The 13,445-nt window shown below is 35.2% G+C and overlaps 1 protein-coding gene across 1 annotated transcript in view; it reads left to right on the top strand.

Annotated features, from left to right (window-relative positions):
• Positions 1-13,445, top strand: part of PTH2R (parathyroid hormone 2 receptor) — an 86,783-nt gene that overhangs the window by 32,235 nt on the left and 41,103 nt on the right. Inside the window, exons 3-5 of the mRNA XM_032860271.1 lie at positions 1,435-1,545; positions 1,656-1,777; positions 10,453-10,550. Coding sequence (XP_032716162.1) covers positions 1,435-1,545; positions 1,656-1,777; positions 10,453-10,550 — 331 coding nt within the window. The remainder of the gene's footprint in view (positions 1-1,434; positions 1,546-1,655; positions 1,778-10,452; positions 10,551-13,445) is intronic.

Below are 13,445 nucleotides of genomic sequence, written 5' to 3'. Positions count from 1 at the left end.
ATGGGAAGCCTTTGGAAGATTTTGGCTTATTATGTGAATGAATGAAAGGAGAGCAAGAGTGGAACCAGGAAGACCAGATTTACCTTTCAATGAGAGATTTCTTCAACTTATGTGTGAAAAACTAGAACAGCATTTTGAATTCGTTAGCTAATTTAAGAAATTTCCACTTTGAAATTCCCTTAAAGTTGAGAGATAGGTATCAAAAGATTTAAGAGTGATCCGTTATGCTGTCTGCAATTTACTTTAAAATACCACAGCAAAGAGCAAATAGATGAAATAAATATGATAAAAATATAAGCAAGTGTCAATTCTAGGTAGAGGTGTGCATGTGTGTGTGTGTGTACACAATATTTTGCTTTATTTATGAAAAAATTTTTGACACAGAGACACAGTGAGAGCAGGAACACAAACGGGGGGAGTGGGAGAGGGAGAAGCAGACTTCCTGCCTAGCAGGAAGCCCAATGCAGGGCTTGATCCCAGGATTCTGGGATCAAGACCTGAGCTGAAGGCAGATGCTTAACGACTGAGCCACGCAGGCTCCCCTGAAAAAATTTTTGTAATAAAAATTTTCCTTATGTCTATGAAAGAAAACAGAATGTAAATGCAAATACCTAGTTATAAAATGATTCAAGTAGTTAAAAGCAAAACTCAAAATATTATTCATCCTGGTTCAACTTCACAAATGTTTGGTTTCTCTGTGTTACGGTTACATTGTAATATCAGTTCAGTTATAGAACTGAAAAGAGACAAAGTTGAAGTTTCCAAATTCTAGATTTTTCTGTGTGAATATCATGGTTTGACGAGTTTTGACCGTGGATGTGGCAATGGAGGTTATGAGAACTACTCGGGTTCTGGATGCATTTTGTCCGTTCAGTACCTCCCACTCCAAATCTTTATACTTGATTCTTAAGGAGAGTAGAGCTTGTGAGAATTTTGTTTGAGATGAGGGTTAGGCTCAAACAAATTACTAGAGTTACTGGTGAAAAGAAAAAAAAAGAATTATTGGTAAAAAGGCAAACTCAAATCTTGGAGCTTACTGGGAATCTCAATCTGTTTCACATATACTTTTTAACAGCAATTTTTAAAAATCTAGGGTAAAAATGTATCTAGAACTGTGATAGAATTTTACTATGGTTGTTCACAATGAATTCCAATGTTTCTTATATATTAATTGCTATAATTCACATAGAGTGGAATCACGAAAATATTTTTAATTTCTGCAAATCAAATGTTTCTATTAATGGACCTTTAACGTGGCAAGGTGGATAGAAATTAGGACAATTATGTCATATCTACCCCATTCTAGTTTCCATAACTACCAATTTGTTTTATATTTTGCTGCAGTTAGAGACCTGAGATTTTGTATTTTGAGTGTACTTAGTGTCTGGTTCCAATTGCATTTTTGTTTATTTATTTTTTAATTTTTTTTATTAGAGGGAAATTGTTTCCCAGAATGGGATGGACTCATTTGTTGGCCCAGAGGAACAGTGGGGAAAATACTGGCTGTCCCGTGCCCTCCTTATATTTATGACTTCAATCATAAAGGTATTGAATTTTTCTGAAATAATTAATTTGGAATAGAAAGATACTTTTTTTTTCCTAGTGAAAGCCAAGAGCATTGAGCAATCTTGATGTTTTCCTTCATGTCTTTACAGGAGTTGCTTTTCGACACTGTAACCCCAATGGAACATGGGATTTTATGTACAGTTTAAATAAAACATGGGCTAATTATTCAGACTGCCTTCGCTTTATGCAGCCAGATATCGGCATAGGAAAGGTAATGATAATTTTTGTATTTGTGAACCCCCCAGGGAAAATGGAATATTTTTATGCATTTCTTGATTGCCAACTATTATATATAAAAACCCCTTTATTCTAGAACACAAATGTTCTAAAAGATAAAAAACAAGATTGGAATCTTTTTAGCTATCTGGTTAAGGAATGGTGTAGGACCTGAAACATTCTGGTATTTTCTTTAGGTTAGAGTTATCTGGCTAAGATACATGCATATATACTTATAAATATGTGTTTGTGTGTATTATGTTATAGTACATTATATTTATATTATATTACATTATGCTATATTGCATTATATTTTACTTCAAAATCAAAATAGGTAGTCAGCAACATGATTTATGATTTCTTTTTTGTTACCTATGAATGGCTACATCTCATTTCACTCTGTATTCCTAAAGGAGATTTGTATTTTAAAGATGTATTTGTCATTTTGTAAGATTGGCCAGTAGGTGATATTATTAGTATATGAAAGATTAGAGTTGTAGAATTAAGGAGAAGCAAGTGGCATCCCATAGGTCTTCCAGATGACACCTTAATTTTACACATGAGTAAACTCAGAACCAGAGATTAGGTGTTAGAGTGACTCAGCTCACTGATGACAGGATCTACAGCTGAATCCTGATCTCCAAATACCTGATCAGTGCTATTTGCAATGTAACAATCATATGAAAACGTTGGAAACCCTAGATAGTCAATTTTAGCTGATACGTGGTCCTTTAAGTCATGCTTAAATTCCTATCACTCAGACCTTGTGAGTAAAATGCATGATGATATATGCATATGATGTTAGGAGTTAATATGATACATGGATGTGAAAATGGCTTTTATGGGGATCCTGAGAACAGTCTATCCTACATACACTGTACCGGCATTAGACATTTTTCTTTATGCTTGGTTTTATTTTTTTCCCGCTGGAGGTTGGGTATAGGGAGAATAGTAGGGGAAGCAGTGAGTTGAAGATTTCTTTGATTTTGCACTAATAGTCAGGACTTCTTTTTTTAAAAAAGATTTTTAAAATTTATTTGAGAAAGAGAGAGAGAGAGAGCAGGAGTAGAGGGAGGGGCAGAGGGAGGAGTAGATTCCCTGCTGAGCAGGGGACCCCCCCCCCCAAGTATGGGCCTCAATCCCAGGACTCCAGGATCATGACCTGAGCCAAAGGCGGATGCTTCAGTGACTGAGCCACTCAGGTGTCCAGTAATGAAAGTTTTTTAGGAGGAACAATAAATTAAAAAACAAAAAGGTGTGCATTGAGAATCAACATCTTTATTGGAGGGAAATACGACTAAGATTTTTTAAACACTATTGTCTTCTTCCTAAGATAATTTCCTTATTGTTGGCTTGACAGAATGAGGCCCTTACTTTTATTTATTTATTTATTTTTTAGCTTTCATATTTTATTATTTTTTAAAATAACTTAGAATGTATTATCTGTTTGAGGGGTTACAGATCTGTGATTCATATAATACACAGTGCTCGTTATAACACATACCCTTCCCAGTGTTCATCAACCAGTTATACCATCCCCCTACCCCTCTCTCCTCCAGCAACCCTCAGTTTGTTTCCTAGGATTAAGAGTCTCTTATGGTTTGTCTCCCTCTCTGGTTTCATCTTGTTTCATCTTTTCCTCTCTTCCTATATGATCCTCTGCCTTGTTTCTTAAATTCCACAAATCAGTGAGATCATATAATTTTCTTTCTCTGACAGACTTATTTTGCTTAGCATAATATCTTCTAATACCATCTATGTCACTGCAAATGTCAAGGTTTCATTCTTTTTGATGGCTGAGTAATATTCCTCTGTGTGTTTTTGTGTGTGTGTGTGTGTGTACCACTTCTCCTTTATCCATTCATCTGTCAGTGGACATCTGGGCTCTTCCATAGTTTGGCTATTGTAGACATTGCTGCTATAAACATTGGGGTACAAGTGCCCCTTCAGATCACTACATTTGTATCTTTTGGGTAAATACCTAGTAGTGCAATTGCTAGGTCATAGGTTAGCTCTATTTTCAACTTTTTGAGGAGTCTCCAGACTGTTTTCCAGAATGCCTGCACCAGCTTGCATTCCCCCAACAGTGTAGGAGGGCTTACCTTTTCTACACCCTTGTCAACATCTGTCATTTCCTGACTTGTTAATTTTAGTCATTTTGACTGGTGTGGTATCTCATTGTGTTTTTGATTTGTATTTCCCTGATGTCAAGTGATGTTGAGGACTTTTTCATGTGTCTGTTGGCCACTTGGAGGTCTTTGGAGAAATGTCCATTCATGTCTTCTGTCTATTTCTTGATTGGATTATTTGTTCTTTAGGTGTTGAGTTGGGTAAGTTCTTTATAAGAGACAGTTACTTTTAATAAAAAGATGGGAAAAGAACTCTTCTGATAGGCCATAGGTTTATTAAATTCATTAGAGAATTATATTTAAAACAACAGCTTACTGCAGAAATTACCATATAATCCATCTCCTGTTTAAAGGTTAAATGAACTTCTGGAAAACAATTTAGCAATGTGTATTAAAACAACTTCAAAGCGGTCATATCTTTTGATCTTATGAAGTTACTTCTAAGAGTCAAGTATAAGAATTTGGAGTGTGGGGAATTGAGTGGACAGAATGTTCATTGAACTATTAATTTTTGTAGTGAATATTCTAAAGAATTTAAGTTTCCAGTGAAGAACCTTCCAGAGAAGTTTAAATAAACTCACATAAATGTTTTTTGTAAAGAGTCTGTGGCCTTAGAAATTTCCTTTGTTATACAGTTAACAGAAAAAAAAAATCAGGTCATAAAGTTATATATAAATTGGGAATGTAGATGCTTAAAACAATGGAAAATGCTGCATAGGGATAGAATAAAAAGAAATACATGAAGTGTTTCTTTTTGGCTGGTAGGAATTTGGGAGGTTCCGCCCTCTTTTGTGTTTCACACATTATCCAAATATATTCTTTTTTTCCTTCCTTCCTTCCTTTCTTCCTTCCTTCCTAAGTAGTCCTCCACACCCAGCCCAAAGTGGGGCTTGAACTCATGACCCTGAGGTCAAGACCTGACCTGAAACCAATAGACTGATGCTTAACTGATTGAGCTACCCAGGCATTCCCAAATATTTTCTATAAAATGTTTTAGTATTTTATTGACTGCTAATAATAATTTTTTTAAAAAAGGAACAAAAGGCAAAATCTTTTGCCTTCAATTAGGATGCTGGAAGTTGTGACAGTAGGAACAGATTAAGTAAGATGCAAAATCAGTAATTTGTAACATTTCATCAGTGAGCTGAGGATGCCAAGAAGTCTAAATGATCCCATTTCTAGAAGTGGGCAAGCCCTTCCTATAAGAGAAGAGACCCATGACTGCTATCTGTCCCTGGGTCTATAGCAGAAGAGGAACAACCAGGTCATAGAAAGAGATGGAAAGAAAAGAGCCAGGCTCTTAAACCAACAGTTTTTTTTTTTTTCTTTTTTTAAGGATTTATTTATCTTAGAGGGAGAGAGAGAGAAAACAAGTGAGCTTGGGGTGGGTGCAAAAGGAGAGAGAGAATCCTGAAACAGACTGCTGAGCCAGACTCGGTGAAGGACTTGGACCTGGACATGGGCCTGGACCCCAAGACCCTGGGATCATGACTTCAGCTGAAACCAACAATCTGCCACTTAACCAATTGCCACCTAAGTGCCCCTTAAATCAACTTTTAATAGACAAGCGTTGGCATACAGGCTTAGAATCTCAAGAAGTGAGCCCATTCACAGTGCACTATCACCAACCAGCCAGTTTTTACCCATGGGAGTGGAGGCCATGTGCCAAAGGCTGGGACAGCAGAGGTAGGGTAAGAGAAATTCTGGGAGAGCTGCGAAGTACTCAGAGTGAAATGCAGCAGTTAGTCAAAGGCATGGGACAGAAGACACATATGGAGCATGATTGCTACAGACTGCATGCCAGGGAAGGGCAGGAGAGCAAAGTAAAATCCCTAGCAACTCAAAAATCTGACGATGGTTCAAAGAGCACCAAAAGTTCTATGGCTTGGAAAATGTCAGGTGAACAAAAATCCATAAAATGGCCACTAGAGGCTGCCAACGCTAAGATCTCGAGGTCTGCTGAAGGAGTCTTGATTCTGGGCTCAAAACCTAAACCAGGATAAAAGGATCACAAGAAACATAAAACAAAAACTACAACAAAGCTCAACTTAGTTAACAACAGAGTAATCCAGCTTCCCTACCCAAGAAGCCTGATGGAGGAATAGGCCTGCCTTTTCAGGCAGTTGACACCAAATACTTCAGTCTCTATCATTCTTTTACTTACAGGGCCTGGAGTGTGATACAAAATTACAAGGCAGGGCTCCCAAATCTGGAGTAAAAATAAGAGCAGAAAAAAACAGATGATCCAGATGTTAGAATTTGCAGATAAATACTTAATAATAACTATTTTAAATATGTTAGATGATTTGGTGAGAAGGTATGTAAAAGAGATGGGAAAAATCAAAGAAATAAAAACTTCAAAAAAACCCAAAACTAAACCAAACCAAAATGGAAATTCTAAAATTGAAATATTCAATCCAAAAATGAAGAATCCATTTGATTTGCTCAACAGCATACTGGATACAGCATGATAAAAGATTAATGCCTTTTAAGAGAAGTCAATAGAAATCTTCCAACCAAAGCATCAGGAGAAAAAAAATAAATTAAAATTGGAAGCATCTGAGACTTGTGAGACAACATATAATTGTTTAACAATGTGAAATTAGAGGTAACTACAGAGAATTGGACAAAATAAATATTTGAGGAGACAATGGCCAAGAATTTTCTAAATGGGTGAAATAAATCTACCCATATATTTCAGAAATTTAGCAAATGCAAGACAGGATAAAATAAAATCATACTTAGATACATCATATATAGATACAACATATAGGTTAAACTGCTATAAATCACAGTAAAAAGAAAACTTAAAGGCAGAGTATAAGGGCACATTGGGAACAGTAATAAAAAAGATGCCTAAAGGAGGCTGGAATATAATGGGATGACATCCTTAAGGTGATAATATGCAAAAAGATAAAGGTAAAATAATGATACTTTTCAGACAGAAAATATATGAGAGGATTCATCTTCATCATACCTTCAGTATAGGAAATACTCAAGAAAGTTCTCTAGGTCAAAGAGAAATATGCCAGATGAGAACATAGATTGGTAGGAAGGAATGAAGAGGACCAGAATGGGTATATATATATGTATATATGGATAAAAATGACAGACTAAAACAGTAAACAAAACTATATTCTTATCCTTATTTATTACTGTACTTATGTCTTTCTTTATATCTTTATCTATAATTCATTTAAAAGTCTACTGACTGCTTAAAGCAATCATAATAGTCTCACAAAGGTTTATAAATTAATAGGCAAAATTTATTATATGTACTGCCAAAGCAAGCACTATGTAGACAAAATCTAAAAGGGCAAAGGCTAGGGAGCAAAACTGAGTATACATTTGTAAACGTTTTAAGTCGTTTGTGAAATAGTTCAATATTACTTAAATGGAGGCTCTGATAAATTCAGGATGCATAATTGCTAAAAAATAACACAAGCGAAATATTAAGAAATGCTTGATGACACCACCTCCCGAATAGAAGGTAAGAAAGTAGGTACAGATGAACAAAGATAGGACATCTAGAATGCCAGTACCAATGTGTTATTTTTAAGCCCAACTATAGCAATGATTGTGCTCAGTGTTAAATGAACTTAACAATCACTTAAGATAGAATGGGTAATAAATGTATGACTTAGGTATATAATGTCTGTAAGAAATGTACTCTATAAAAATACAGATAAATGTGAAGATAATAGATGTATCAAAATTAAAAGGGTGGATGAGTTAATGCAATGCATACCCTCAGCATAAGAAAGGTTGGTGTTGCTAAGTGGACTTCAAGGCAGAGTATTACTAAGGTGGAAGGCCATGTCAGAATGGTTAAAGAATCCATTTACCAGCAAGAAGTAATGATCCTAAATATGCATGCTTTTAGGGACTTCATATTGCATAAAGCAAAAATTGTCAAAGCAAAATGGAGACATGGTCAGGTCCCACGATGTTGGAATTTATGAAAATACCATTCTCTCAGTAATTGGTAAAACAATTAGACAAAAACACCCATAGGATATCTTTCACACAATTTGATGAAAATGCCATTTATAGAATACAATCACCAAACACAACAAAATTCACATTCTTTGAAATTACACATCAAAGTTTCTTCAAGATTGGACATACACTGGACTGTAAAGAAGTGTCAATAAATCTCAAGATTAAAATCATACAGAGTGTATTTTCTGACTACAAAAGAACTAATTGAAAATCAATTAAAATAAAATACATGGACAATTCACAAATTGTTGGAAAATATATGTGTGACCCATGGCAAAAGTTTGAACTGAATACTTATGAAAGCTGAATATATCAAAAAAGTGGGAGAAACTACAAAAGCAGACTTTAAGAGTTTTATAGCTTATTATTTGTTTAATTATATTATAGCTCAATTATATGCTTAATTATAGCTTAATTAGGAAAGAAGAAAGGTAAGCATTCAGTAATCAAAGTCTTCACATTAAGTTGTACAATGTAATATCAAGAACAACAACCAAAAGTGTTTGAAAAGGGACATCAGAATAGAATTCTGCAAAATGTTCAAGTAACCCACAGGGTGGCAGGAAAAATAAAACATAAATGAAAAATAGAATAACAGAAAATAAAAAAATAAAGTGATGGACTTAGCCTTAACATAGCAATATTATATTTAAAAAATGATCTAATTATACCAGTAAACAGAGATTGAAAGAATCTATTAAAAAATATGACCCAAATGTATGCAGTCTACAAAGTTGGAAACATTTTATATATACTGATATACCTAGGTTACATACATACAAAGCAATAATATTCAGCATTATAAAGGAACAAACTTGACCTATACAATAGCTTGAATGGATCTTGAGGTCATTATTGTAAGTGAAAAAAGCCAATATCAAAAGGTTACATACTGGAGGATTCCATTTCTATAACATTTATGAAATGACAAAATTACAGAGGTAGAAAACAGATTAATGGTTGCTAGGTGTCAGGGAAGCTGGGGAAGAGGGGTCTATGGGTAACTTTAAAGGACAGCACAAGGCAGGTCTTCAAAGCCTTCAAGTGTACAATGGTAAATGGAGAATGTTTTGAGACCTGTGGGTTATATAAAGAAATCTGAATTTTACCCTAAGAGTGATGAGGAGCCGTTGAAGGATTTTAAGCAGAAGAGTGACACGGAAGGTCACTGGTGAGGTGGAGTGTGAGTTGGTAGGAAACATGATAGGAAGCCCATTTGGAAAAGGCTGTTAGAGTAACTGAGGACAGGAAGATGGTGGCCTGGCCAAAGGCAATGGCTTTTGAGGACTGGATAGAAATGGGACGTCTTGAGGTATAGTAATTAAGGCAGTACAATTTTAAGACTCCATCTGTTTTTGACATTCATCAATATTGTTGCATGAATCAATGGTCCATTCCTTTGTAATTTTTAAAAATAATTATAAATTCACAAGAACTGGAAAAGATAGTAAAAAAAGCCCCATTTATCCTTCACCTGGTATTCTCCAATGGTTACATCCTAACATAATTATACTAAAATATCGGAGGGAGAAATCTGACATGGTGCCATTTGTGTGTTATAGTTCTGTCATTTCATCACATATGTAAACTTTTGTAACTGGTGCTACAATTGAGATACAGAACAATTGCACAGTATATTGACAAAAAGAGTATATACTAAGTATATGTTATCTAATTCTAAGAAGGCTAAGAATAGTCAAAAAGTACACTGAGTATATGAACAATTGATGCCAATTTGTGTTGACAGAAATTGGAACAGTAGTTACCTGGAAGTGAATGGTGGGTGATTTTTTGGCTGCAAATGTGGTTTATCAAAGCCCATCAAAGTGCTCACTTAACATCTGTACATCTTATTTCATGTAAATTACAGCTCAGTAAAAAGCTTAAGGAAAACTAGAAATAATATTCCAAAAATGAAAGTTTTTTACTAGTTTCCTCTTAGAATAGCCCTGTAACACATGTTTTGTTTACTTCAACTATCACATTAGGTATATAATTCCAAATAACTAAAATGGACAGCACAAAAATTCACTAAGTGAATATTGCAACATTTGATTTGACCTCACTAAAACAAGAAATGCCACATGTTATTATTATTACATCTTTAACTCTCATTTGAGGGGTGCCTAGGTGGCTCATTCAGTTAAACCTCTGCCTTCAAAAAAAAAAAAAAAAAAAACAACCTCTGCCTTCAGCTCAAGGTTATGATCTCAGGGTCCTGGGATGGAGCCCTGTGTTGGGGGCTCCCTGCTCAGTGGGGAGCCTGCTACTTCTCGTGCCCTTCCCCCTGCTCATGCCTTCTCTCTCTCATTCTCTCAAATAAATAAATAAAATATTAGAAAAACAAACAAACAAACAAACAAAACCAAAAAAATCTCTCACTTGAACATAGGAAATGAAAGAAAGGCCAGATTAACAATCTATGTTATATAAATGTGCTAACACACTGCCTATCTAAACAGGAAGAAGCATGATTTTTAAGTTTATTCACATCTACTTGTTAAAAGTTATTTTTCTAATTAAATCTGTTCCCCTTCAGCAAGAATTCTTTGAACGCCTCTATGTCATGTACACAATTGGATATTCTGTCTCCTTCAGTTCCTTGGCTGTGGCTGTTCTCATCATTGGCTACTTCAGGTGAGTGATTGATTCCCAATCCCTTTCTCCATGAAGGGACAGGTTCTGTGTCCTATGCATAGAAGACGTGAGGTCTCACAATTTCTGGCCGAGATACTTTTCCCAGCACAAGTTTTTGAATTCAGCCTAGTGTTATAATATTATTTGCCTTCGAAAATTTATTTTTCATGAGGAAATTCAGGGGTTTTAGTGTTGTTTAAAAGCTAAAAGAAAAATCTTTAAAAACATCAAAGCACTATGAAACCATTAAGCCTATAGATCTGCACTACAGTGCATTTGTCTGCAAAGTGTTGCTGGGTAGAGCAGAATGAGCTGCAAAAATGTTCATTCATGTTGCAAAGACTTCATTTTTCCCAAATGACTTTGGTGCCATTGGACAGAAATTCATTTTAAATAATCCCCCAAATGATCTGATATTATATCTAAAGAAGTCATATTTGTTGCTTCTGTTATGGTTTATTTTTTATCCACTGAAACTTTTGCCCAATTCAATTCAATTTGGTATAAATCAGTACAAAATTTTGAGCACCAATATGGAGATAAAGCAGTGTACAACATGTATGGGAAATGTATACTCATGATGCTTGCACCTGGTTTGTGATACACATAAATAAGAAAACAATTAGTATACAGTGTGGGAAATGGTATGATTCAGGTGGTGTATGGTAATTGGGAAGGCAGAGTAAGGGTATGAAGTGAAATTTCAAAAGATGCATGACTATAAATAAGATGTATCCCAAAGAGAATACCAGGGGACAGAATTCCAAACCCAAGTTTAGATCAAAACATGGAATATTTGAGAATTCAGAGTTTTGGTGCAGATGAGTGATGGGTAGTGAGACTGTGGGTTATATGAAGAAATCTGAACTTTACCCTAAGAGTGACGAAGAGCCACTGAAAGAGTTTAAGCAGAAGCATGACATGAAAAGTCACTTGTGAGGTGGAGTGTGAGTTGGTGGGAAGCATGATAGGAAGCCCATTTGGAAGAGGCTGTTAGAGTAACTCAGGAAAGGAAGATGGTGGCCTGACCAGGGGCAGCGGATTGAGGATTGGATAGAAATGGAAGGTCTTGAGCTATAGTAATTAAGGCAATAACATTTTAAGACTTCAGTGTTAAATTATGCATGGGGAAAAAGAATGAGGATAGGTGACCAAAGAGGCTAAAACTGACTAGATAAGAGAGGGAGACTTCCTAGATCACATTGACATGTGAACTGATATTTCAATGATGAGAAGGAATTTAGTATATTCTAGATGATGGGAACAGAATGTGCAAAACTCAGAGGCAGAAAGGAGCAGGGTAGACTCTGGGAACATTGAAGAATCCCATGAGAATGCAACATTTGGAGCATAGAGTGGAGTGGCCATATAGGAATGACTAGGAAGAAACTAGATTTTGCGGCACTTTGCAGGTCTTTGTCAAAGGCTTTGAATTTTATCTTGTAAGGGTAGAGAATAGGGAGCTCATGAAGTTTTTAAAGCAGAAGGGGAACACAGATTTGTGGAATTATGGTGGGGTTCCTCAAAACAGTTTCATGAAATTGGCTTGGCAGTATTATTCCATTTTACAGACCTAAGAACCTAAAGTTCAGTGTCCAAGGTCACAAGGTCATAGGTAGTACAGCTGGAAACAGAACCTCATCTTCTAATTCCTATTCAGAGTTCATTCCATTATACTAAATGTAGCTCTGGTTGTTCAGAATAATAGATGAATATTTATGAGAAAAAAATTTCTACATAAAATTTCAGGAGGATACAAATCACTAAGTAGTAATTCTTCAATTTACATAGTAATTTATCACTCTATTTAACAAATTCTTTCTATATGATACTTTTATATAATTGCTAAACTATATAGCATAATGTTACACAAAAATTTCAGAAACTCTTCTGTTTCACACAACAAAATGCTTTTTTATTAGGATAGTAAATAGTGTTGAGTCTTCTAAAAATCAATATCCATTTGTATACTGTGATGGCACTATTTGTGGTCAATAATTTCCACAGATATGTGACAACCTATCTGGTCAAATCCTGTTCACTTGTGAACACACTCCCCAAAAGGAATTGACCAATGAGGAGGACTGTCTGGGTACAATGGACCTACATGCGTGTCCCTAACATACTAACAAGATATTTCTGAAATATCTAAATTTAGCTCATTCTCAGTTGGCCTATCCCTGCTATATTATGAAATATAAAAACATATTATTGGATTAAAATATTTTCTTACTCTCTTATACTTGTGTACTTTGTCCTTTCTGGAAAAGATGTAGTAATAGGGTGATCTTTGTACAGGAAAGTATTGTCTTGTCTTGCAGTCAAGCAATGGTAGAGGTGGGTTAGATTCTACAACCCTTTCTTAGTGTATTTTCCCATTAAACTTAAGAAAAGATCTCTTTTGGAGTTAGCTCTTTGTACAGGAAATTAGTAATACTGTATCTTCTTCTGTGTATGTTATGACTTAACTTGTGTCTAAGATTCTTTTATAAATGCAAAACTTTTTGTTAAAGGTTTTGTGTTAAAGTAAGTTTGTTTACTCTTTAATATTACTAGGACATAAAGTTGTGTAATGTTATCAAAATATTTTAGTTTTTCTTGTAGAGTATGTGTTGAAAATGTGAAAGCTCCATTTAAAAAAAAAGATTTTATTAATTTGAGAGAGAGTGAGGGAGAGAGAGAGATTGAGAGTGCATAAGCAGGGGGAGAGGGCAGACTCCCCACTGGGCAGGGAGTCTAATGTGGGACTCCATCCTAGGACCCTGGGATCATGACCTGAGCAGTAGGTAGACACTTAACCGACTGAGTTATCCAGGCAACCCTGAAAGCTCTGTTTTTAATAATGTTTATCCCTTTTCAAAATGATTCTCCATTAGTCATTTATTACTGTAATAT

This window comes from Lontra canadensis, unplaced genomic scaffold, assembly GCF_010015895.1.
Source record: "Lontra canadensis isolate GAN:19392208 unplaced genomic scaffold, GSC_riverotter_1.0 scaffold18, whole genome shotgun sequence".
Classification (NCBI taxonomy): domain Eukaryota; kingdom Metazoa; phylum Chordata; class Mammalia; order Carnivora; family Mustelidae; genus Lontra; species Lontra canadensis.
Note: the sequence above shows the minus strand (reverse complement) of the source record. Positions and strands in the feature narration are given on the sequence as shown.